The sequence below is a fragment of the Rattus norvegicus genome, chromosome 9 (assembly GCF_036323735.1).
Source record: "Rattus norvegicus strain BN/NHsdMcwi chromosome 9, GRCr8, whole genome shotgun sequence".
Taxonomy (NCBI): Eukaryota; Metazoa; Chordata; class Mammalia; order Rodentia; family Muridae; genus Rattus; species Rattus norvegicus.
This window is the reverse complement of record NC_086027.1, coordinates 83962988-83989399: the sequence shown is the minus strand read 5'-3', so window position 1 is coordinate 83989399 and position 26412 is coordinate 83962988. Positions and strand designations below refer to the sequence as shown.

Here is a 26412-nt window from a genome sequence, read left to right as displayed (position 1 = left end):
AATCACCCCTCCCCCAACCTAGGAGTCACTCACTGAGCTACTCTGTTTCCCGGAATGTATCCATTCTTAGTATTTCAGGTTAGTGAAACTCACTCACCTTTTGCACTTGGCTTCTTTCATTTAGCATTGTGCTTCCAAGGTACATGTATTGAAGCAAGTATCAGCACTTCCTTCCACTATGTGTGTCCCAGAAGCCAAACTTAGGTTGTCTGGCTTGCTGGCCCCTTTAACATTTTTATTATACTATATTATTATTGCGTATATGTAGTATATATGTGGGCATGATTTGGGGGGTGGGGAGGCAAGGGCACCATGGTGTGATATGGACTCTGATGACTGAACTCAGGTCGCCAAGCTTGCATGTAATAAGTACCTTTACCCACTGAGTCCTCTCATGTGCCCAGCTATGTTATAGTTTTGTTTGTCCATTCATCTGTGATGGGCGTTTGAGTTCTCCCCACTTTTTGGCCATCGTGAACAATGCTGTGGTGAATATTTGTGTATAGTTTTTGTGGTGCTGAGGTTTGAACCCAGAGCTTTATTGTCTAATGAAAACCCACATCCTTATCCACATCCTCCAAAATGTACACATTACTATTACTATGCGATCATGTTTTCAGCTTTCAACATTTAAGTCACAGAGTAACCTATTGTTGCCTCTTTGAGGAATTATCTGTTTTCAGGGTGTTTTTCTTTTATTAATAAATATTTTGAATCAAAATGTAAGATGTGGCTGTACATGTCTTTATGAGGCAGAAGCGGTGTAGCCCCATGAGCTTGAAGCTGGTCTGGTCTATGTTTAAAGCTCCAGGCCAGTCAGGTCTACAGAGTAGGATCCTGTCTCAAAACAACAAGAAACCCACTTAAAATATAGGATGCTCATTTTTGAAACTGCCAATAAGCATCTAAGTTGGAAATTTGTCATAAAATGTACAGCTGTGTAACCAGCACCCAAATCAAAAGTTAAAAGTTTGGGGACTGGAGAGACGGCTCAGCAGTTAAGAACACTGGTGTCTCTTCCAGAGGACCCAGGTTCAATTCCCAGCACCCACATGGTGGTTCCCAACCATCTACCGCTCCAGTCCCAGGAGCTCTGACACCCTCTTATGTGTCTCTGAGGGGACTGCACACATGTGGTGCAGACACAGTCATGCATATAAAATAAAAATAGTCTCTAAAAATGTTTTAAAAGAATTAGAAATTTTCAATTCTCAGAAGGTAACCAGTGTTCTGACTTCTCACATAACCATTAAATTTGCTTGTTTTAAAATCTTATCCAAATGCTGTAATCTCAAATACATTCATTTTGTCTGACCTTTTCACTCTGCTTACGAAGTTTACCTATTATATATGGCAGGTTTTTCATTTCTGTGTGCTATTTCACTGTGAGACTGTGCCATAATCCGTCCCTTTGTGTTTGAATGAGCACAGTGAACTGGAGCGGTTGGCTCACAGGTAATATTTAGATTTAGTAGATACTGACAATCATTTTTTTTAAAGTGAGCACATCATTTTATTCCCATAAAGCAATATTTGAGAGTTTAAAGGTTTTAAAATTTTTACTACTGATATGTATTTGTGTGTGTTGGGGACCGGGGGAGAACACATATGGAGATCAGAGGACAACTTTCTGGAGTCACTTCTCTTTGTCCACTGTAGATTCCAGGGATTGAACTCAGATTGTCCATCTAGCAAGGGAAGGTACTTTTGCTAGCTTAGCCATCTTGCTGGTCCTAATATTGTGAGAGTTTAGGCTATTTCGCATATTTTCCAGTACCCGATGAACGTGTGTACGTGTGTGTGTGTGTGTGTGTGTGTGTGTGTGTGTGTGTGTGTGTGTGCATATGTGCACATATGTACGTTTGGGAAAGTGGTACATCATTCAGTGAAACAGGGTTTCTCAGAGAGAAAACAGCATGTGGCCCTCCAGAGAGGAGGCGGCAGGCAGATGAAGGCAGGAGGCCTTGAACCTGCCACAGGCTGTGTTCCCAGCTGTCAGGCATGGGATTTGGGTGAAAGAGAATCTCCCTGGTGGCAGAGGTCTTGCAGAGAACACTCCTGGTCCTCCACTTCACCTCTGCACCTGCAGGCCCAGCTGACTGCCGTCCTCTCAGCTCCACAAAACCAGGAAAGCGGTGAAGTCTACACAGTACTGGGGCCCAGGACTGCGGCCCAGGGCAGAGCTGCCGGTTTGTTGTTAAATGTGAGGCTCTTGCTTTCTGGTCCTGCCACATTGTTTCATTTCTATTTGGGAAAGGATGTTGAGGTGGCAGAATTTGAGAGATGTGATAACCTGATGTGGAGACTGCCTGTCCCCCTTCCAGGCCAGCCAGAGCCAGAGGGACAGGAGCAGCTTGTTTGGGGCAAAGAAAGGAGTGGGGAGCAAAGCAAAGGAAGGGAGTTGTGATTGCACTTACTATGGGGCTCAGAGGACTCATCCCCCCAGGAAACCACCTTGGCCCCCGAGCCCTTTGCTACTCATTAGTTGCTGTGCAGACTAGAAAGCCTTGGTTTGTGCTGGGGCTGGGTGGGGCTCCGGGGACAGTTTGGGCTCTGGCCCTCCAAAGGAAAGGGGGTTGGTTATGGAGTTAGCGGAGGGTCACAGCTCAGTCTGTGCCATTTGCTTGTCACCTTGAGAAGTTCCACCTTGTCTAGCAAAACCTCCTTTCAGAGGCAGCTACCACAAAGGGCTCTTATAAGAGCAGCTGCCCCCACCCCCATCCCCACTTCCACTCCCTCTGCCATTATTTTTCTTTGGGGCCTTCCTGCAATGACTCTGGGAGGCTGTGCTTCTTTCTAAAGGCGATTCAGAACCTAGCGTCTCCCTGTAGCACAGTCATTGTGATTTTCTGGTGCCCTGGGAGACTGTAGGGGTTAAGCACAGCTTACCTCCTCCAGAAGGCATTTGCTTCTTCCTCTCTGCAGCTTGGGTCACTTAGAGCCTTAGGGGGGAGATGGAACTACTTTCTAGTGACTGCTGGGCCTCAGAGCAGAGACCAGCCTCCTCTCAGAGCAGAGACCAGCCTCCTCTCAGAGCAGAGACCAGCCTCCTCTCAGAGCAGAGACCAGCCTCCCCTCAGAGCAGAGACCAGCCTCCCCTCAGAGCAGAGACCAGCCTCCCCTCAGAGCAGAGACCAGCCTCCTCTCAGAGCAGAGACCAGCCTCCCCTCAGAGCAGAGACCAGCCTCCCCTCAGAGCAGAGACCAACCTCCCCTCAGAGCAGAGACCAGCCTCCTCTCAGAGGGAGACCAGCCTCCTCTCAGGGGAGAAATGGATTGTCCATGGTGGTGCTGTGAGGTCTTCTGCCTAGTGGGTCAAGGGAAGGTTCTGAAGGTCACCCCTCTGGATCTTCTATGTTTTTATTCTGCTGTGCATTGGGAGAATCAATTAATCCTTCAAGCCTTTGTTTTTACATATATGAAGTAAGAGTGATTCTGGTGCCTGGTTGGGATGGTAAATAAGGAGGTTTGTTGGGTTAATTTACAAAGTTATTGACACCTGACCACTGTGCCCTGCTACCGCTGACCTCCACAGTTAGGCTCTCACTCACTGGTAGCATCCATACAGTGTTGGGCTAGAGAGAAAAATGACTGAGCAGCCTGGGCACAATCTCGATGGTAGAGAATCACATTATTGTAAAGTTAGCCAGGTGTGGTGACATTCACAAAAAGGTCACAAGCAAGTTCAAGACCAGCTACCCAGTGAGATACTTTTTCCAAAAATCAAAGCAAATCAACACAATTCTTAGTCTTGGGAGCACTGTTCTAGCCTTCTGCCTAGACCTTCCCTGTGTAACCTTCCTTCTCGCCTCCCTTCTTCTCAATCTCAATACTCAGTAGACCTGAACTGTATCTCTGGGACTGTGTGAGCTCTTCCCTATGTTAGTCTCTCTTGTAGTTCCAGCGTGGGGGAGAACCAGATGTTAAAAATACCCCAGGTTCAAGCGAGGGCTTAGAAAGCGATCAGGGAAGTTGATTGGGTGAGCACATGGACTTTTGCACATGCTCTGTGAGCATGCCTCAGTTCTCCCACCTGACTGGAAAAGGGAAAGGGGCAAAGTAGACTATGAGTTAAATAATCTTCAAGATCCCTGCGCCACAATTGATTTGTAAGGTCTCTAGACACAAGCTTGTGGCCAGACTGCTCAGTTAGTTTTCTCCCTGGCCCAGCACTGTGGGGATGCTACAAGTGAAAGAGAGGCTAACTGTGGAGGTCAGCAGAGGTAGGACACAGTGGTCAGAGGCGGCCTTGTAACAGGCACAGACCCAAACAAAGTGAAATCAGACCAAACACTGAGCAGTGTCAGCTGTGCTGTTAATCTCCCACATGGCCCTTAAAGGACAGTGTGCCCTTAGGATGCTGTGTGCTCTTTCCCCAAGTCACCAAGGTTTCTCATCTTCGAGCAGACAGAGGAGTCAATTTTTTTCCTTTCATGACTGGGTATTATTTGTATAAAATAATGGGTTTCACCGTGGCATTTCTGTAGTTCATATGGGGTACTTTGGTCATATTCAGCTGATATGGGACTGTTCAGACAGTGAGGGACAAAACAGGAGAAATTGTTTATCCAGGTGACTGCTGTGAAGAAGCAGATGGGACAGTTGGTGGTTGTCATCTGAAGCCTGGGCCTCAGCACTGTGTTACTGTTCTCTCTTTCTTCTTTATGCTTTCCTCTAACATGCCAAGCAGTCAAGAGATGAATCCCACCACAAACCATTGACCTTCAGCCCTCTTGGTGGCAGATTGGAGTGCCCGTTTTTCTGCTTTCCAAATGCCCTTATGAGGTGATGTAGCAGAGCCTTTCCTAGCCCTGTTAGAAAGGAAACAAGAAATAGAAGAGTCATGAAAAGCATTTCCAGTTGAAACACTGCTAGGTAGTTTGGGCTCTGTTAATACTTTAAAAATTATTTAAATTGTGTGTGTGTGTGTGTGTGTGTGTGTGTGTGTGTGTGTGTGTAGAAGCCCACACACACATCTACATGTATAAAGGAGAGGTCATGCTTTGTGTGTTTCACGGAGAGAATTATAACTGAACTTCTTTTGCTTCTTTCCCCTGCCTGCAAAGGTCAAATAGAATGAGGGCCTCTTAAGCAAGTTCTGAGAAGTGGGAGAATAAAGGCAATGTTTGAGAATCAACAAGAGTTGATGTGGGGAAACAAGGAGCCATAACTCATCCTGTGCAGGTGCCCTTCACAAGCACGAGGACCAGGAAGATTGCTCACAGTGGAGAGCACTTGCTTTACAGGTCAGGTGGGTCACTACCTCCTGTAAGTCCAGCTCTGACGAATCCAAATCCAACATCCTCTTCTGGACTCCATGGGTACATACACTCCACTGCATAGACTTTCCTCCATGTATCACATAATTTAAAAACGTCTTCTAAAAAACCAATATTAATTAATTATCTCCCAAGGTCCACGAACTAGTGTTACAATGTATGTGGTGGTCACTTGTTTTCCTGGTGAGGGAACAGGGGCTTTCAGACTTGCTAATACAGCAGGGAACTGGTGTGGTGGTAGGGATGGTGACCCTGGACTCTCTCCCTCACCTGTGTCTTGATGAATTGCTGAATTGTTTGGAAAACCTGTGCTTTGGGATGCCAGTCGGAATAGGTTTATAAGCTTCTCTGCGTGCTATCCTTTGCACATGCCTTGAGTTAGCTTGACATGGAGTAGGGCCAGGGAAGAGAAGGCTCAGGAGCTGACTCCACATGGTGGTGAATGCCCAGAAGAGAGGTGGAGGGAGAAGGATCAGAGTTCCTTTTTTTATAAAAGATTTATTTATTTATTATGTATGAGTACACTGTCGCTGTCTTCAGACACACCAGAAGAGGGCGTCAGATCCCATTACAGATGGTTGTGAGCCACCATGTGGTTGCTGAGATTTGAACTCAAGACCTCTGGAAGAGCAGTCAGTGCTCTTAATGGCTGAGCCATCTCTCCAGCCCAAGGATTAGAGTTTCAAGACAATTGCTGATACCTCATAACATGTATCACATGTGACACCAGTCTGAGGCACACAGCAGTGCCCCAGTGTGCCCTTCAAAGGGAAACACCCATTTCCCCCAAATACTTGCTCTGTTCTCTTACTAATGGCCTCACTAGCTCTGTGGTATAGGTCTTCACATTCTTGGTCTGCTCTTCTTCCCATTCCCTCAAAACAAGATAAATTTATGAATTGTGTGTTGTGGAAGCTCAGGTTTGTTTTCTTCTTTTTCTTCTTCCTCCTCCTCCTCATCTTCCTCCTCCTCACCCTCCACTTCATCCTCTTCTCCTCTTCCTCCTTTCTTATTCATTGCTGGGGATCAAACCTAGGGCTTCACTATGCTAGACAAACATCCTACCACTGAGCTATGCTCCAGTCCCAGCCTCCCTTTGACTTAGGATTTCATTTTAGATTTCTAGATCATTCCTTTGTTACATCTACCCTGTGCCTGACTCCTCTCATGTGACACCCAGTGTATGAGCTTGAAGGTGTGTTGGTCATCTGTGCTGGCTAATTTTGTGTCAACTTGACACAAGCTAGAATCATCGGAGAAAAAAAGCCCCAGTTGAGGAAATGCCTCCATGAGATACAGCTGTAAGGCATTTTCCCAATTAGGGATCACTGGGGGAGGGCCTGGCCCACTGTGGGTGCTGCCATCCTGAGCTGGTGGTTCTGGATCCTACACGAAAGCAGGCTGAGCAACCCATGATGAGCAAGCCAGTAAGCAGCACCCTCCGTGGCCTCTGCATCAGCTCCTGCTCCAGCTTCCAGTCCTGCTTGAGTTCCTGTACTGACTTCTTTTAATGATGGAAATAAACCCTTTCCTCTCCAATTTGCTTTTTGGCCATGGTGTTTTGTCACAGCAGTAGAAACCCTATCTAAGACACCATCCTTTTGGAGATGCTTGCCACCTGTGCTGCTCTCACCCGAACCATGGCACCTTGCAGCCTATCTTCCCTTCCTCACTCAGGGCCACCCTTCTGAACATAAAGTGGATAATTTCATCCTCTGCTACATCATGTCACGATTCAGATAAACACAGGGACCTGCCATTTACCTGCCACGCTTGTCTTCTCATGCAGTGAGGCCACCTAATTTACCATTCATACTGAGACACTTGAAAAGAGAAAAGGGCTCTAAGAATAATCAAAATGAATAGTAGACATAAAATAGACTGCTCTGGAAAACAACTCGACCACACGGATTACTCTCTCACTTCCATTTAGAGCTTTTTGAAATGTACTTTGTGATATTTTCCGTGACCTCTGTTTAGAGCTGGATAGATGGCTGTGCAGTCGATAGCACTTGCTGTTCTTCCAGAGAACTGAGTTCAGTCACCAGCACCCACCTCACGGGGCTGCAGCTACCTGTAACTCATCTCAAGGAGACCTTACACTCATGCCCAGATGGATGGGTGGGTGGATGGATGGATGGGTGGGTGGATGGATGGATAGATAAGTAGATAGATTAAACATATATGGCATTCTTGTCCCTCTCTACAATATTTTGACTAAGTTATTTTATTTCACGGACTCATTTCTTTTTCTTCCCACGACACTCTCTCTGTCTCTTTCTGTCTCTCTGTGTGTCTCTCTCTGTCTCTGTCTCTCTCTAGAGAATTTAGCATGCCACATTTACGCCATGGCACCCATGTGGCAGTCAGAGGACAACTTGTGGGACTTGTTTCTTTCCTTCTTCCATGTAGGTCCTGGGAATTGAACTCAGAATATGAGGCTTGCTTGGAGGCTTTTATTCCACTGAGCCATCTGGCCAGCCCCTAAGAGTATGAAATTGGTCTTCTCTCTAGAGTGTAAGCCTCAAGAGGGCAGCACTTGCTCAGTCCTGAGCTCCTTGGTGTTTCTTAGGCTTCAGTAGGCTGATAGAGATGGCTGAAGAGATCTGCTCATTAGATGCATCCTAAATCATTTGTGTTCTTCCCATTTGCTGATTTTGCAACCCCTTGGCAGTGAAGGGCTTAGAGGAGTTTTCTAACGCTCAGAGAGAAGCTAATTGAGAGAGTCACCAGGAGTCCCAGGATGGAGGTATGGGCACTGTAGGGAGACAGCAGAGTTTGCCACAGTGCAGGAGAGAGGTGAGGATGTCTTACCTTTAAGGCAATCTCATGTTGGAGGTCTGACATTGATGGCTATGACAGGGTGAGGGTTAGTCCCTGTGCCTTGGAATGATGCTAGCTCTGGGACAAATGCCAGAAGCAACCCAAAGGAGGATGCTAGAGGGTTCTGGTTAGCTCGCTTCCCCTGGTCTTTCTATCTGTTTAATCTTTCCTCAGACAGAAGCACATATCTGTAGGGGAGCTGGGTATTAGTGTGAGCTTTTCTCGGGATTTTAAAGCTTCCTTTTCTGGAACATCTCAGAAGAAAAAAGAATGAGGGAACAGACCACATACCTCTAGTTGAAAGTGCCCATTGAGTTCTTGCCAACAAATCCTCTGGGATTCCTCTAATTTCTGTCTGCACCGTGGGTATGTGTTTTGGATTTGATCAAGTGGTGATGACTGAAAAAGAAGGTGGTCAGTTTGGGCCCTAAAAGCAAAGATGGGCTGCAACAAGGAACAAAAACAAAATTAAACAAAACAAAAACAAAACCCAAAAAATCAAAGACACTCTATGAACGTTCTGTCATTTTGGTTTCCCCAGTGTCTTACATGGTGTAAGCAGGAACCAGAGCCCTAGTGAATTGTCTCAGGAGGGTAAACATTTGTTGGCAATAGAAGGATTATACAGTGACTGATGGAGGGTCATATAGTGGTTGATGCAAAGGTCATACAGTTATACAGAGGCTGATGGGTTACACAGTGCTGATGGGAGGTTATACAGTGGCTGATGGGAGGTTATACAGTGGCTGATGGAGGGTTTTACAGTGGCTGATGGGGTTATACATTTGTGATGGGGGTTATGTAGTGGTGAGAGGAGGGTTGTACAGTGGCAATGTGAGGTTATACAGTGGCTGATGGGAGGTTATACAGTGGCTGATGGAGGGTTTTACAGTGGCTGATGGGGTTATACATTTGTGATGGGGGTTATGTAGTGGTGAGAGGAGGGTTGTACAGTGGCAATGTGAGGTTATACAGTGGCTGATGGGCTCTACAGTGGTGAGGAGTGGCTATACAGTGCTTGTGACTATTGATGTCAATGATGGAGGACCAGGAGTGAAGTAAATGTAACCAAGAGTTCTGAGTCCACATTGTTTCAGTATTATTTGGGGGCCTAGGAAACTTTGGCAAACACCATCAAGTAGAGAAAGTAAGTTATGAAACACAAAGAAATCCCCACAATGTGACCCTAACTAGGGTTACAATCCAGTGGGTGTGTGTTTAGGTTTCTCATTGCACTCTGCGTGACACAGCCCACATATTCACACTTTCGTGCTGCACATATTCCCATGGTGCTCAGCGTCTAACTGTGCAAGGTTCACCTTGCTATCACCACTTCTGAAGCTTTTTCAGGGAGTTCAGTTGGAATTCCCTGTCTTCTCTGGCTTCCTGTCACCATTGGCTTATAATTCTGTAACAGCAGATCACTTAACACTGTCACACACATGCAAATGTGAGTTCTCAGAGGTTAGCTTTCACTAATGTCTGGTCAATGTTTCACTCAGATCTGTTCTGAGGAGGGCAGGACTGAGGTGGCCACTCCTTGCACCTCCTCCTATAGTGCCTGCTATCTATAGTCCCAGCCCCCCCCATCCCCCAGAGAGGGGCTTGAATTGTCTCTGGGCTAATCAGATGGACTAGTCATGCTGTAGGCTCACCTGACTCTTCTTGCCCTGCCGTTCTGGTCAGTGACCCGCTCTATGCTGGTACATGGTGCTCCTGGCTAGGCATACTTACAGCAGGAGACACTATTTACTTTGCTTAGTTCCGACTCCAGCATTCTTGCTTTGATCTCTGTGGCCTGCCCCACCTCGCCCCTGCCATTGTCCTGCCCTGGGAGCTAATGCTGCTCCTTTCCTAGCTCTGGTGGCCATATACCTCTTTTCCCTGGCTATTCTGGGGGCATGTGCAGGGATTCCATGATGCTGGAGGGCTCCAGTCTATACCAATTGCTGCTTCTCCTGCCCACCCACATTCAGTTGCTTCCTTTTTATCTGTCTGTTTTCTTGTCACCTTAGTGATAACAGATAAGCTATGATGTAAGAGATTGTAGATTGCGAGCCTGGTAAGGGCTAGATTTTCATTTTGACTAATTATGCTGTACAGAGAAGCAATAAGTGTGGTTTTATATTTATTTCCTAAAGGCGGACTGCTTAGAATTAACTGTTTTTCTGCTTACTAGTTGAGACTGACTACCTCAGCCAAATGCATACTGCTAGTGCCTGCCGTGTTCATTCAGTCACAAACTGTTGAGTCCCTAATGGGAGAGGAGCTATTCTAGGTGACAGGAAAGTGGTAATGAAAAAGAGGGGGAAAGTGGATTAATATTTAAAGTACTTAGAGCATGCACACGATAGACGTTTAGTAAATGATATTGCTAATATTTTTCTGGGACTAGACCTGTGAGTGGGATAGCCGTTGGCAATGGGGCCAGTCTCTCTGAGAAGGGGAGAATAGAGGTAAGACCAAGGTTAGGTCTCTAGACTAGGTTCAGAGTAGTCATGGCTTGAGTCCCTTTTTACTTCTAATACTTCATTTCAGAGTTAAGAACATGTGCCGGAATAAAATATCAAGTTTAGCAAATGAGTCTGTTTTATTCCATGTAAAGGGTAGAAGTCAGTGGCCCTGGACTGCCTGGACCCTGCCCAGCCTGTTTATGCAGGCTGTGCTGTACCTACCACGTCGTATGTGGATGACTGGAGAGGGTGTACCCTTCTTGAGGAAACACCCCAGACTCTGAAAGGGAGAATCCTTTGCTCTCCCTGCTGCCAGGGCTTGCTCCCCATCAAGTAGAGGGCCATCCTTTGGAAGAAGTAGCCTATGCAGTAGAGAGCTGACTCTAGTAAGGAGAGGTAGGGCACAGGTGCCATGGCCTCTGTTTACCCTTGGTTTCAGTCCCCTCCTCAGGGAGTGTAGTTGAAAATGGCTGGTATGATAACTCACGGGGATTACTGCTGGAGGCAAAGTTTAGACTCCAGGCTCCCTGATTCATTGTCTGTAGTTTCCAGTGAAAGTCCAAGCCTTATTAAAACAGGGTTATATTGCAATAAAATGAAAGAAAGTCCAAGCCTGAGGTAGTGTTTATGAGGTGAGGTTGGAGGAAGATGAATGTTTATTATCCCCTGTTGGATCAACAGATTCTTCAACCTCTGCCCTACTCAAGGGAGACCAACTGTAATCCTAGTGCTCCAGCACCCAATGCACTCTTTCTCACGAGTTCTCTATCCCGTTCTTCCCCCACAGTGGCTTTCAGAGATGACTGTGAGGCTGAGCAGGTAGCTTCGTGGTAGAGCATCCACCTAGCATGTGTGCAGCCTTGGGTCTGATGCCCAGCACTGAGAAGAACCCTGAAAGCTCAGGCGAGGTGCCTTGACTTGAGCTGTGTATGAGTGAAGGACTTTAGTGATTCTCATGTAAGCTTCTAGCTAACTACTCACATGGACCTGCGGATTTGGCTGGGAGGTCTCATGGTTGACATGCTTAGGGTCAGGTGAAGTACTTTCTGGACTCATTCCAGGATCCTGAAGTGCAGCTAGATTTGGGACACCATACTCTCGTCACATTTTTTTATTGTATTTTGTTCAGTCTTCAGCCATTCTTTCATCTCAGTTCAGTTGGAAAGAGAATTTGGCCAAGCATGTTGCTGTGAGTGTGCACTCACGGCACACGGCAAAACTGATATACTTAGAGTGGTTCCTCAACTTTCAGTCCATCATCATCTTAAGGAGTCATTCAACTTTTTTCTAGTCACCCCCTCTCAGGAAATTATAATTCCACAGATATAGCGAAAGTCGGCTTATGGAGCCTGGACGGTGGCTCAGTAGATGAAGGTGCTACGAAGTCTCAGGACTTGAGTTCCACCCCCAGAACCCGTGTGATGGGAGGGGAGGACCACCTCCCACAGTTTGCCTGCTGACTGCGTTTACATACATGCTTACATAAATAAGTAAACGCAAAAATAACATCTCTGTGTTGTATGTGTCTTTATGTTATTGTTCTGTGAAAGAGGAACGTTTCTCACCCCTCAAAAACCTTCCCACCCCCTTGGAAGAAGAATCCCCCCACCGATGAGCATGCAGAGCACAGCAAAGCACAGCTGGCTTAGTCCAGTCTGAAAGCGGGCGGAAAGGTCCCCAAGCTCTGTTGACTCTGACTAGCATCATGTCATCATCACTTTGTTCTTCTTTCTACTCTGTTGTTCCTATTTGTCCCTTCCCCCAAACTGGCTTCCATTCTTTTTCTCGTTCTTCTGTGGAAGGAAGCTGAGGAGTAAACATAGTTAAGATGGCAAACCATACAAGCCAGGGACACTTAGGGCGGATAAGCTTCTTTGCGTATGGCAGTGCTCCTGGGGACCGAATGCTAGGCAAGTGCTCTGTGAATGAACTGTACTGCCAACACAGGCAGACAGTGTCCTAAACAGCCCCGGGAGGGCTCATCTCTTAGGAAGAACGAGGCCAGAGACATGTGGAGCATTCACAGGAAGCAGAAACAGAGAGAGGCGCAGAGTGGCCTTTCAGAGGGAAGCACACAGGGAGCCTCTGGGCTGGCTGTGGCAGCAGGCCTCAGCCCTGTGTTAGACTGTACTTCTCATATGGGTTTGTCGGGTTTATTTGGGGTCGATGGCAGTTCTGTCAGTGGGATATCAGCTCTCTTTCCTCTACACCTCCAGGCAGATCAATTACAGTATCACCTTTCCTCTAGAAATTGCCAGAGGCATGTGCTGTTGGTGATGGAAGGCCATTTGCCATGAATCTGCAGAGCCTGTATGTGGCAGTCACAAAGCAGCAGGTCCAAGCCAGGCAGAAGCATAAAGGCTCTGGTGAGTATCCCCAGTCTCAGCTATGTCTGCTTGGGGTGCTCTGCGTATCCGATTAGCAGTTCTAACCATATAATCTATTTACATTCCAATTAATAAAAATTAAATCAATTTAAAAATTAATTTCCTGTGTACTTTACCCACATATCAAATGCTCAGTAGTCATGTGGCCAATGCAGATACAGGACACTTATCTTACCACAGAATATCCTCATTACTAACACTGGCCCAGGTGCTCATGATTTAGCAAGAGAACGAGGCGTTTAGAGACTTGACCACCTCTTGCGAGTCAAGGAAACTCATCCTACGTGCTGAAAGTGGGCTTGGGAATTTTTATAGGAACAGGATTTGCTCAACGTCAGCTAAAAGCTGGCTCCTTCAATCTGTTAATATATTAATAGCAAACTCTGCCCTTCGTCCACCAAATGCTTGGTGGATGCTTCTCTTCTAAGAGTGGGCATCTCTCTGCCTTCTATTGATCTTTCTGATTTCAGGAGAGCCTCAGACATCAAGCAGCACCTCCCCTCAAGGAACTGATAGCCAGCTTCAGAACCAGCCAGAACAGCAGATCTCTCCCACTCCAACCCTCTCAGAGCCTGAATGTGAGCCTATGGTGAGTCACACATGAGCAGTTCCTGGGTGTTCTTCCGAGCACTGGAGATAACTTGGCACCTGAACCTCATGGCCATCGTCCTGCAGTTGCTGCCTGGTTGACACCACCTTGATAGTATGAGAGCCTGTGAGCTGATTCTAAACTGCAGAGCATCTTGCTTGCCCATATCCTCCCTTGCCACCTCCTGCCACTCGGGCTGCATGATGAACCTTCACTCCCTTTTCACCTTACTCTGCTTCCATTGATGGCCTGTGAGGGACATTGGCCTGTGAGGGACTTGCCCACTTAGACTCTTACAGCACTGCCTAGCATCAAAACATCTGTCAGATACTTTAAGAAGGCTTCAACCAACCAGGAGCCAAGAGGTCTGTTTCAAAACAGAGTAACTGAGTTTCCTTTCCCTCTAGGCTGCTTCAGGCCCTGTGCATAGAGCTCAGCTGGTAAAGGCCAAGAGGAAGAAGCCCAGGGGACTCTTCAGTTAGCTCACCATGTCTCAGCCACCGAGAAGAGAGCAAAACCGCTTCCTAGCATCACCCGGAGAGGAGCTTGCGTGGCAAAGCATCCGTCAGAGGCCTGAGTTTGTACTGACAGGCCACCTGAGTGGGAACTCCATCAGTGGAGCCTGAGTCCGACGAACTGGCAGTTCAGATATGAGTGACGCCAGCTCCTCGTTTGGTTGACGCCAGCTCCTCGTTTGATAGCATTCTTTCTCTAGAACTAGCATCTGTGGCAAACTTAGATACATGAAGCGAGTTTGCAAAGAGGTGCATGCCCAAAACACCAAGCTGTCTTTCACAGGGGTCTCTCACCAGTCCTACATGACCCTTAGAAAACTGCTCCCTCAACACAGAATAAAAGATGCTCACATTCCTCAACCGTTGGGGTTACTTGTCTGTGGTCTCTGGACCCCAGAAGTTCCCGAGAACAGAACTGGGTCTCCCCTAGTCTTGGTACCAGCTCTATCCTGCAGATCCTTTGTCAGCTTCTGTCATGAGGCCTGAGGTCAGTCACAGTTAGAAACCTTGATCTTGAGAACTCTCTCCATGGTGGCACAAGACAAATTACATTTCTGTCAAGCTTGGGTGTGTTTTTCTGTCTCCTTCCAAAGCATAGAGAATAGGCTAAACCATAATGTCAGGACAAATTACAAATGGCTTCAAGTAGTAGGGCTAAAGTCAGGTCCCATGGATGGGGGAAAAAGAAATTTAACAACATGTGTGTGTGTGTGGGGGGGGTATCTGTGTGTGTGTATGGGGGGAATCTGTGTGTTTGTGTGTGTGTGTGTGTGAATGAGTGTGTGCTGTGTGTGTGTGTGCCTGTGTACCTGTGTTTCCATGGCTGTGACCCGGTATGTCTTTCTATACACACCCATACATACTACCACCACTCTGGCTCAAGACGGTGGTCCAAGACACTCTGTGTAGCCCCAGCTGGCCTGGAACTCACTATGTAGACCAAGCTGGCCTATGAACTCAGAGATCTGCCTCCCAGATGCTGGGACTAAAGGTGTGCACTGGCTTAAACTATGTACAAGAGGATGATCTTGAACTTCTGGTCCTTCTGCCTACATTTAAGTGCTAGGATTACAAGCATGTGTGCTGGGGGTTGGGGATTTAGCTCAGTGGTAGAGCGCTTGCCTAACAAGCACAAGGCCCTGGGTTCCGGTCCCCAGCTCCGAAAAAAAGAAAAAAGAAAAAAAAAAAAACAAGCATGTGTGCTACCACATATGGTTTGATGCAGTGTTGGAGATCAGTCCAGAGCTTCCTGCATGCTAGGCAAACACTCTGCCAACCCTACAGACACCCCTAAATTTGACTTTCTCTTTCTTCACCCCACTTTAAATAGTGAAGTAAGTATAGCTGTGATGCCAGGGAACAGGAACTGACCCCCAGACAGAACTGGCGTCTAACAGTGTCCAGTTAAAAATCATTAAGGCTAGGATGCCCCAAGAAGATTTCTATGAGTTCAAGGCCAGCTGGGCTGCAGAGTAAGATAGTGTCTGAAAATGGAGGATGGTTGTGTGAGACGAGCAGAATCCAGAAACCACTCCTGGGCACCTAGGCTTGTCTGCACAGCCCCCTGTCCTTCTCAATCATGTCTTCCTGCATAGTAAGACCACCTGAAACCAGCCTTGACAGCAGTAGAAAGTGAACTCAAAGGCTTGCTGGGAACAATATGGTAGAGGAAAGGCAGAGGCAGAAGCAGAAGCCTCTTCGGTGTGCTTGCTTTGGAGTGCTTCCCCATCTGTGTCTCCTCCCCCTCTCCCTGAGACTGATGTCTCTGCCCTATGTCAGTCCATGGAGGTAGGACCATACAAGCTATGCTAAAGTACTAATCACTACAACAGTTAGAGCAGCAGTAATAAGCTGGGTGTGGTGCCGCACACCTTTGATCCCAGCACTCAGGAGGCAGAGGCAGATAGAACTCTTGAGTTTGAGGCCAACCCCATCTACAGAACTAGTTCCAGCCCAGCCAGGGCTACACAGAGAAACCCTGTCTCAAAAAAATAAATAAATAAATAAAAAATAAAGGAAAGAGCCACAGTAATAACTGGCTAGCCTTCCTAGAGCATTTGTGTACCAAGTAGTCTGTCCAGACGATTGTCTCACAGCATCATCTAAAGATGGTACCAGGAAACTTAGTCGTGAAATTACTGACTTGTTAAAAATCATGTAGCTAGTGAGTGGCAGCCCAGTTCGTCACAGTTTATTAGGTACTTGACTGAAAGTATTTCCAGGAAGATTTTTCATCTTCTTGCAGTCTTCCACAGTCCATGCCTCTATCCCAGACCCTGCCTTCAAGTAGAATGGCTCTCCTCCATGCAGCCTCTCCAAGACAGGAGCCCCTGGGGATGCTGGGACTTTCTGCTGGCCACACGTTCTCCTGCTGCCTGCCGCTCATTTTGCTTTACCTTCGGGCAGGGCTGCATCACCTCAGGGTGTGCCCTGTGGTAGACACTTTTACCACACTGAGGCTCTGTGTCCTACTCTGGCTAATCCTTCTGCCCAAATGGCAGCCTCAAGCAGGCACTCTTAATTATGACTCCCCTAAAATTACAAGGGAAGTTCTCCAAACAACTTTGTTCATCTTCCCATGAGATTGTGGGACTCTGTCAAAAGAGTATGCCCCGTCACCTTCCAGTCCACTGCTTCTGTGTTCCCAAAGGCTGCTGCCGCCTTGGGGGTATTGCCCAAATGCGTCGTTAAGGAAACATTACTGCCAGAAGCCCTGGCTCGGGCATCACTGAAGCCCTTACCCCTAGCTAGGGTGATGTTTGAGAATCATTCATCCCAGGGCAACTCCAGGGAAATCCCCGCTTTGACAAATTGGCGGAGCCAGGCTCTATTCCAGCCCTGCCCCCTGGCTTGGGCCCCTCCCTGAGGCCCCCAGCCTGGCCCAACCCCCATTCCCCATGCACATAAAAGGGTCGAATTCTCGTGGCTGCTCCATAAATTTTATTCCGTAAATATTAGTTTTCCCTGTGTTTAATAAAGCAGTGGCCCACCTCCCCGCCTACCCGCCCGCTCCCCGGGGCCGGGGCTGGGGCCAGGGCTGGCTGGTGGGAGAAGGGACTCTTTCAATTGCTTTGGAGTATTTTTAGAAAAAAAAATAATATAAGGTGGTTTACACGAGCAAGCCAGCAAGCCAGGAGCAGGGATTGGGACCTCGAGGAAGTTCCTGCAACTGGACCTAAAAAGTAGAAAAACAGCGCCACCTAGGTCACGAGGCCTACTTGGCCTTGCTGCTAATTCCCTCATGCTGTCAGCTAGGGACCAGCCAGCTAGGGCAGGGAAAGTCCTTTGTACTCTAGCTGGATCGTTCTCCCTTACCTGGTGTCTTATGGGGTTTCCCAGCAGCCCTTCCAAGCAGAGACCAAATTGGGTTCTGGAAAAACCCCACCAGAGCTATTCCTTTCTCTTGACACCAAGACCTAGCCTTCTGATCCAGGAGTGTTTCCAAGGGATAGTAACATAACTGCGAAGGAAGAAACCACCTCATCTCCATCTTCCCTGGAATTCCTAGAGCCCAAGGTGACAGAGAGAGGGGTCTGGGCTTCTGTACTCTGGACTGGCAGGGTGCAGCCTGGCTAGACCAGGGCACTGGGGAGGACACTCCTCGTTCATGTAAGCCTCCCTTAGCTCCTGATCCTTTATTGCTACTACAGGTGGGAAGAGTCAGGAGCATCTGAACCGTTTACGCTGCAGAGGTGGTGAGGATGGGAGGGATGAAGAACTGCACCTCTCCTACCTGGCTGTTGATTCTCCAATATCCCTGGTGTTGGCAGGGGCAATTCCTTCTCTCACTCTGCCTTTATTTTCTCCTACTCAAAACTACAAAGATTTGCTGCACAGAATTTAAGGGAACCCTAACTCCTCTAATGACTTCAACCTGACATGAGCTAACCTCTGCTAACCCCATTAATGTCCCCTGTGCTAACAGACGCTTTTCTCCTGTGCTTTGGTTTGCTCTTCTTCGTATGAGAGTGTCTAACTAGCTGGAAATGTCACCATGATGATGTTATGGTACTAAAGGCACAACTACGTTAACAGTCTTTTAAGCAATCAAAATGTATTTTTCTAGGTTCTTCTCTGAGTAATTTGTCTTTTGTAATAGTGTTTGGGGTGGAAGGAGCCTGTTTGAAAGGAATAAATGACATAGTGTAAGGAAGCCATCAACCATAGTTACTCATCCCTGGTACCTGGAAAAGTTAAACAGATAAAAGTTACTAGGCTTTTAGACACAGGAGAAACCTCAGGCAAAGGAGGAAGTTGCTTTTATGGGGTGGCCTCTAGTTGCTGATCCCAAGGATACTATTATGATATCAAAGATCAAGGTTGTTTGTTGGGCTTGGCACCTTCCTTGGTCCACTTCCCTGGGTCTCAGAAGACCCTCCCTTGAGGGAATGAGAGGATTGGGTTGAAGCATCTTGTGTGTGAGGGATGGGGACCCCGGGAATCCCTGTTGGAGAAGCTCCAGTCCCCATCTTCTCTTTAATCTCAGAACCCTTTTAGGGAACACTTCCCTCATGGTACTTTATGGCAGTCCATTGTGAACTTACCAGTTCTGTGGTTTCCACCTCTTTGCCCTGGCACATGGGATGTCATTAGATGGCACCAAAGTATTCTACCAAATGCTTCGTTTTCTGGCTAGTAAGTCGTACAGTCTCTGCTTTTCTTTCTGGATCCCAACAGACTTTTGGTTGCTTCCCACACCCCTGGAACCCTGTGAGTGCGTGCTGGCCTCTGGGCACCCAACTTTCATGGACTTCTGAGAATCTGACCGACCTACCAGGGGAACCCGGAAGAGGCACTGAAAGAACTCCAGGGTGTGGGGAGCACACAGCCATTGACTCACCTGGGAAGATTGTGCCAGGATTACTTGTCCTGCTGGGCCAAGGGCCAGTAGTTAAAGGAGCATGCAGTACTCTACCTCCTTGAGCTTTGGGGCCCCAAACAATGGCAGAGCTGGAACTGGGGAGTGGGACTTGGGGGCTTTTGGGAGTCCCTTCTGAAATCTGGGTGTTATATTTACTTTTTCATATGGGCAGCTGGAAGGGGAAGCCCATCCCAGCTCAGCATTGTTGTCTAACATGGTTAATCGGATCCTATAATCCTGCTGTGGAAATATTGGGCCTCACTCAAAACAATAGAGACCAAGAATATCGTGGTTAAATTTCAACCAACTGCCTCCCTGGCCTGTTTGCCTAACCCCTACCTCCCTCTCTCGGGCCAGAGTCCTCCCAGCTTTATGGACCCCTGATAGGATCGACAGGCTGGTCAGAAGTCGGTGACAGGAGAGTAGGGAGAGACCGTCCTCTCCACGGCTGTTCCGTCTGTCCTTTCCTCCCTCCCCAGGCCTTGAATGGGGAACGGGATGATAAGAGAGGTCAAGAACAAGTGCTGCTTGGTATCATGAGTGGGAGAGCAATTCCGCACTCAAGACATAGTCAGGAGAGACTTCTGATATTATTGCTGTCACCTGAGGCCCCCAGGGCACTGAGCAGTGCCAGTGGGTCTTGCATGACTCTTGGAAGGAATGGGAAGACACTGGTTGGGAAGGCGCAGTGCTAATAAACTGAAGGTCTGCTGAGGTGATGCTGATGGCAGGTTGAGTGGTCTCATGGTGGTGGCTAGCTCCATGGTGTTGTTAACTTTGATAGCTGTGAAATAAATGTAGCAAGATAATTTAAGTAATTATAATATCAAGCCAAAGGAATAAATTAAAATAAAAAGAAGCGTGAGTTTTGAGTCAAAAGATAAGAAGTGTCTGGTCATGATCTGTTCATCAAGAGACAGAGAAAGGTGCCTCTGCAGACTCTGAGCCTCCTTGGGTTTGCACTTGGCTGTCATACACCCCAGATGTACAGGCCTCAGGTTGCAGCCACACTGCTTCTGGAGGTGTCACCAGTCAGTGACGTGAGTTACAGTGAGGCCCCAGTTCCAGCACTGTGGACTATTGAACGGTCAAAGTGTACATGCATTTTTAGGATTTGAAGAATGGAAATAGCAGACCTGTGCCAAGTGAAACTGTATTAATCTGTTCGTATAGGGCGGGGCAGTACAACAGTGAAGAAGTCTTGAAACAATTTTTTCCTAAGGGTGCTGAGTGATGGGTGGCAGGGTTCCTGAGGAAAACTCTCCAAAGCCATTGGAAAACAGACACTACTCAGTGGGAGAAAGTGATCTGGAGAGCAAGCAGTTCCTGGAAGTAAGCATCCAAGACATGCATACGCTTCTGGGTGTGAGTCCCCAAAATAAGTTAATGGTGGTCAACAGCTGGGACTGAAGCAGGCACGTGCACGAGCACCTTGATGATCTAAATACAATGGAAGCACATTCACATTCAAGTGGTTGAGAGAGCGATAGACAATGGCCATGTCATTGACCAGAGAGTAGGACATGACTTGAATTGCACATGGAAAAGATCGGTGGAAAAGAACAGATCAGATTACTACAGAAGACTTGAAGGGGCTGGCACCAGTTTGTTGGCAAAGTGTTGGGAACAGATAGAAAACAAGAATTAAGGAGCACACATTAACTCACACCATGTATATAATGAGCATCCCTGCCAACTGGTGTGTGTGACCTCTGTGTGGCCACATAGACACACCTTGTTTTCAACAACCCTCCAGAGGCCTGAAGCAGACATTTAAAGGATGGGCTTTATTTACCCAGGTTACTCAAATGTATGAAATAGTGTCTGTCTGCCTCTCTCCCTCCTTCCCTCTCTCTCTCTCCTCCTTTCCTCTCATTTCAAAATCTTATATATAACTATTATTCTGTACTTACTCTGAACTACGTTGTGTTCATCTACATTTACATGTCAGTACCTTCAAAGGGTAGATTATCTTCACTTTGAGCTTCATAAAAAATCGGAAGCCACCTTCATGGGCTGGAGGTGTAGCTCAAGGGTACAGCACCTGTCTAGCATGCTCAAGGCCCTAGGCATGCTGCTGGGAAAAATGAGTAAGGTGGAATCTTTAACAATAAAATTGCTTTTTTAAAAGGAAGAGGAGAAACAAAGACAAAGGAAGAAAAGAAGAAAAAAAAAAGGGAACACACAGCTGGGCAATGATGGCATACACCTTTAATCCCAGCCCTCGGGAAGCAGAGGCAGGCAGATCTCTGAGTTTGAGACCAGCCAGGGTCTCAGAGAAACCCTGTCTTGAAAAACCTAAATAAATAACTTAATGAATTGATTAACTGATTAATAAGGAGAGGAGGGGCTGAAAAAGTGGCTGGTGGGTAGGGTGCTTGCAGCTCTTGAAGAGGACCAGGGTTCAGTTCCCACTACCCACATGATGGCTACGTAGCCACTCCTAGCTCTAGCTCCAGGGGATCTATGTCCTCTCCTGAACTCCACCAGCACCAGGTACACATCCATATGTACATACAGGCAAGACACCCATGTGCATAAAATAAGTGCGATCTAAAAACAACACATTTTAAAAGGAGGGCAAGCAGCAGCAGGATCCAGAAAGGAAACCACCCTTGCTCAGAAAGTAGAAAGTCGAGCTCACTCCCTGGGCTGACCTAGCTTATCTTTCTCAATCACACAGCTCCCTTTGCTCTGTCAGGGGCTTGTCGGGCTTCTCAGGGCCCCACTCTAGGCCATTCTGTCTACTTAGACTGCTCCTTCCCCAGTTTTATGCCTGTGTCAAAAACCTGTGATTCTTTCGGGTCTTTGCAGAGTGCCCCTTCCCAGTGAGGTCTGTGCTCGCCAGTTTACCCACTGACCTCCCTCCCGTCCAAACCACCCTATAAGAGGACTGATCCGCAAGCCCTTGCCTTGTCCATGTGCTCTGTTCATTGCCCTCCCTAAGTTCTTTCTAACACAATGTATATTTTACTTGATTCATGTTTGTTTTTAATTGTCACCCCAATTCTTCCCACTAGAACAAAGTTTCATAAAAGCCAGAATCTAGGTTTTTTTTTAAAAAAAAAATTTTTTTTGTCCCTGCTCCATGGGTGATTTGCACTTACCACCAAGTTTGGAGGCCTGGGTTTGTTCTCTGGGACCCTCACGGTAGAACACAAACACACAGGTACACATTGTGCTCACACAAAAACACACACACTCGCGTGCACACACACACAGACATGCTCATGCACACACACTAATTTTTGTCTTCTCATATCCCAGACACCAAGGAGAAATATTCATTAAGTAAATGTCTTTTTGTTGAGTTAATAAATGAAAAAGATTCCTATACATTCCCATCTTTATATCATCAGGATCTAAGAATGTCTTAGAAATGTGTGTTTTTAAGCAATATAATATGTATTGGGGGCACTCTAGTGTGGTGGGGGCTAAATATCTTTTATCAGCTATTACTGTGGTGGAGTGAGTTTTGGTTTGTAAAAGCTGAGACGATCAGTAAGTACAAAGAAGTAAGTATGTTTCTTCTTGCTTTTGTTACTCCAGGTCAGCAGTTCTCAACCTGTGCCTCTCGAGCCTTTTGTGGGTTGGGCAAACCTTTCACAGGGGTCACTTAAGACCTTCAGAAAACACAGATATTTACATTATGATTCATAACAGTAGCAAAGTTACAGTTATGAAGCAGCAATGAAAATATGTTTATGGTTGGGGGGTGTATTAAAGGGTTGCAGTGTCAGGAAGATTGAAAACAACTGCTCTGGGTCTTTAGCATCCTTTGGGTGATATCTGCTAGGAGGGCCTGGGTGGAAGTGGGAATGGAAAATACAAATCAAGCATTAAAAAGCTGACAGGCATGGAAGAGCAATACTCCAGTGTGGGATGGTGCCCATGGTTGGACATTCCCTGAACTAGTATTTTCCAAGATTTTCTCCTAAACAAATAATTCCAAATAGAGCCACTAGGGCACAAATAAAGCCCAGTAGCAAACACATCATCATCCTGTTCAGAAATACAATTTAAATCAGTTCTTCAAGAGCCGGAGAGATGACTCAGTGGAAAGAGGCCTTGCTGCTTTTGCAAAGGACATGAGTTTGGGTCTCAGCAGGCAGATGACAACCACCTTTAACTCCCATGCCAGGGGGATACGATGCCTCTTTCTGCTCCTTCTGACTTCCATAGGCTTCTGCACACACACACACACACACACACACACACACACACACACACACACACACACTGAAGTATAAATCTTTTTAAAAATTAGAATACAAAGTAATAGATTTCATTATGACATTTTCAAAGATTCATAACATTTCAAAATTCTTTCGTAGTCATCCTTCTCCCACTGCGTCACCTTCCCATCTCTTTCTGGTCCCTTTTGTCCCAAGTAGTTCACCTATTCCTCTGCACCTTCCCACCCCTGCTTTTACGTCACATGCATTCCGTTACCCCATCTTTCCCCTTCCTCCTCCGTTTATTTTATATTTGTGATATTAGAAATTGAACCTCGGGCTTGCCCATTCTGGACTAGCCCTCTACCACGAGCCTTTATCAGCCTCTTCCCCTTCTTCTTTTGAGATGGGGCATCACTGTGTTGTCCGAGATGACCTTGACTGTTTTCCTGCCTCAGCTTCCTAAGGAGGTCGGGTTGAAGGCCTGTGGCCCAAAGAACATATCTGTGTGACTGTGTAACTACAAATATCTGTTTGTAGGGCGGCTTTCCCACCATCTTTGCCTCTGACTTGAGGGGTAGACACTGTGACCAACTCTGCCTTTCCCTGCTGGTTCAAAGTCATCAAAGCAAAGTCTTGAATGGCCGACTCTCTCTGAAGTGCCCTGTAATGAGCTTACTGTTTGGACAAAGGTACCTTGACATTCTCATTTCTATCAATAGCCAGCTTTCAAAGCATTGTTAGATTTGAGTGGCTAATTGGGCCTCTAAATGTGTTCTGAACTGATCTGAGGGATGAAAGGGAAGCACACTTCTTCCAGATAGGACAAATGTATCAGGAGTTGCTAACCTCTTCCCAACACCCCCCTCCCCAATTCAAAATAGGAGTCAAAATGACCTCAACCAGTTATGGAATTAGAGTATGAGGGCTTAAAAGCCTATGGTAACAACTCTTGAAAGGAAAAAACAGTTCCCTGGATTACACAGAAAAAAAAACCTGACTTGAATAAAGGTCAGCAACCTAGCATGCTTGCCCAAGGAGTCACTCACCGAGCAAGCGTGCCATTGTAGAGACACACAGGTCTAAGTTCCGACTCCCACTCCCTCACGTGCAAGGTCTGAACCACACTTGTAGCTTTTGTAAACAGTTTGTCATCTATACAATAGGTGAGGTGCCAGCTTTCCTAAGGGTTTTTCGAGAGCCCTGTGACTGGGTCATGTCACTTGACTCTTCATTGTGCTTGTCCCACACCTTTGAGTGGCCTTTTCAACCACTGCAATCTTCCTTTTCCGCTCTCGAAACTGATCTTGCTCAGGAGTTTTCCAGCCCTGAGCTAATTGTTTCTTGATTCCATATTCTAGATGGACGTCTCTTTCTCTATTAACCTGTCTAGTTTATAATGCACTTCCCAATGCTTATTTATGAGCAGCATCTGTGCCTTTTTTTTTTTTTTGGTTCTTTTTTTCAGAGCTGGGGACCGAACCCAGGGCCTTGCGCTTCCTAGGTAAGCGCTCTACCACTGAGCTAAATCCCCAGCCCCGCATCTGTGCCTTTTTAATTGCCTTTGATTGTAACGAATAGAATAGTAGGTTCCTGGGCACAAAACTGCATCTTCTGTCTTGCCTCTTTCCCTCCATGCCTCTTGTACTGTCGTGTTCAGATAGATGTTCCCTGACAGAAAGATGACCTAGGGATGGGGAGGTGGCTACGTGGGAAAAGCATGAGTGTGTGGAGATCTGATCTTTGAATCTGTAGAGTTCACATACAGTTGCTCATGGTGGCACGTATCCGCAGCCCTAGTTCCTGGTCCCACCAGGAGATGAGAGGTGAAAACAGAATTTCTGAAAGCTCACGGGCCGGCCAGCCTGCTGTGCCCACCAGCAAACAGCCAGGAGGCTCTGTCTTAAGCTTTCCCTCTGACATGTACACAGTGGCTCAGCCCACCCTCACATATGAACACGTACATACACTTGCAGACGTGTACATATTACACGCACACACACAACTAGTTTGTTGTTGTTGGTGGTGTTGGTGGTGGTGGTGGTTTTTGAGACACCATTTCTCTGTGTAGCCTTGGCTGTCCTGGAACTCACTCTGTAGACCAGGCTGGCTTCAAACTAAGAGATCCCCCTGCCTCTGCCTCCTGAGTGATGGGACTAAAGGCCTGCGCCACCACCAACTGGCTAACATAACTGATTTTTTTTTTTTTTAAAGAAAGTTGCAGGGGCCTACTAATGGCTACTGCTGTCAGGTCACATACACCCAGTGTCTTCAACTATGGTGGCACATATCCGCAGCCCTAGTTGGTGGTCCCACTAGGAGATGAGAGGTGAAAACAGAATTTCTGAAAGCTCACAGGCCGGCCAGCCTGCTGTGCCCACCAGCAAACCAGGAGAAAGATTTTACAAGTCAGAGGAGTGCTGCAGTTTCTAGTGAATGCTTGAGAGAGTGAACGCAAATCACACACAACAAAGCAACACTCAAGGATAACTTCATGGTTTTCCACCGTCTCAACAACTCTGTGAGGGAGGAGTTGTTTTTGTTTTTGTTTTTGATTTTTTGAAATAGGCTCATGCCTTGTCGCTAACCTGGAATTCCTGAGCCTCTTGCCTCAGCTCCCCGAGGGCTGGCGTTCAGGCAGGTGGCACCACGCCTGGCATTATTCTCATTTTATGAATGAGAAGACTGAAATTCTGAAAGGTCATGTGAGCAGAAGTTACAGAGACAATGTTCTGCTCCCGCCAGGTCTAGTGCTGCTCCTTCTGGGTTAGAGCTGCTGGGCATTTAACTAACCTCAAACCTCTCTGGTAATGGCCCAACACCACTGGGGTTAGAGATGAATTAACCTGGTCAAATGGTATAACTGTGAGGGGGGAAATGGTATTTTAGTAGTATGGATCCTATGGATTCTTATGTGTACGTTAGTATATAGTGTACCTATCATCATATACCATAAATATACTGCATTTCTACTACAGCATTAAAATAAAACTCACTAAAAATGTCAAATGGTTGTTTACCAAACAGATGTTTAAGTTCCTGGGTCCTATGGTGTATTTTCAAATCCCTTTTAAAAACATTTGTCGTTGTTTTGGTTGGTTTTTTGTTTGTTTGTTTGTTTTGTTTGAGAGCAGGTTAGTCTGAACACATAGATATCTGCCTGCCTCTGATTCCATACTGGGCCTTAAAAATAGAGACAAGAATACACACACACACACACACACACACACACACACACACACACACACACACGGGGGGGGGGGAGAGACAGAGAAGAGAGAGACAGAGACAGAGAGTCAGAGAGAGATAGGGAGAGAGAGAAAGGGGATGT

At 46.7% G+C, this 26412-nt stretch overlaps 1 protein-coding gene across 9 annotated transcripts in view; it reads left to right on the top strand.

The window, feature by feature from the left end:
* Positions 1-14405, top strand: part of Nhej1 (nonhomologous end-joining factor 1) — a 96167-nt gene extending 81762 nt beyond the window's left edge. For 8 of the 9 annotated variants that reach the window (XM_006245240.3, XM_039083877.2, XM_017596524.3 and 5 more), the window contains 3 exons: positions 12803-12920; positions 13412-13530; positions 13938-14405. In XM_006245240.3, the coding sequence (XP_006245302.1) occupies positions 12803-12920; positions 13412-13530; positions 13938-14012 (312 nt within the window). In that variant the 3' untranslated portion in view covers positions 14013-14405. Of the gene's footprint in view, positions 1-5065; positions 5251-12802; positions 12921-13411; positions 13531-13937 lie in introns of those variants that run through there. The other variant, XR_005488935.2, reaches the window with a different exon arrangement.
* The last annotated feature ends 12007 nt before the right edge of the window (positions 14406-26412 follow it).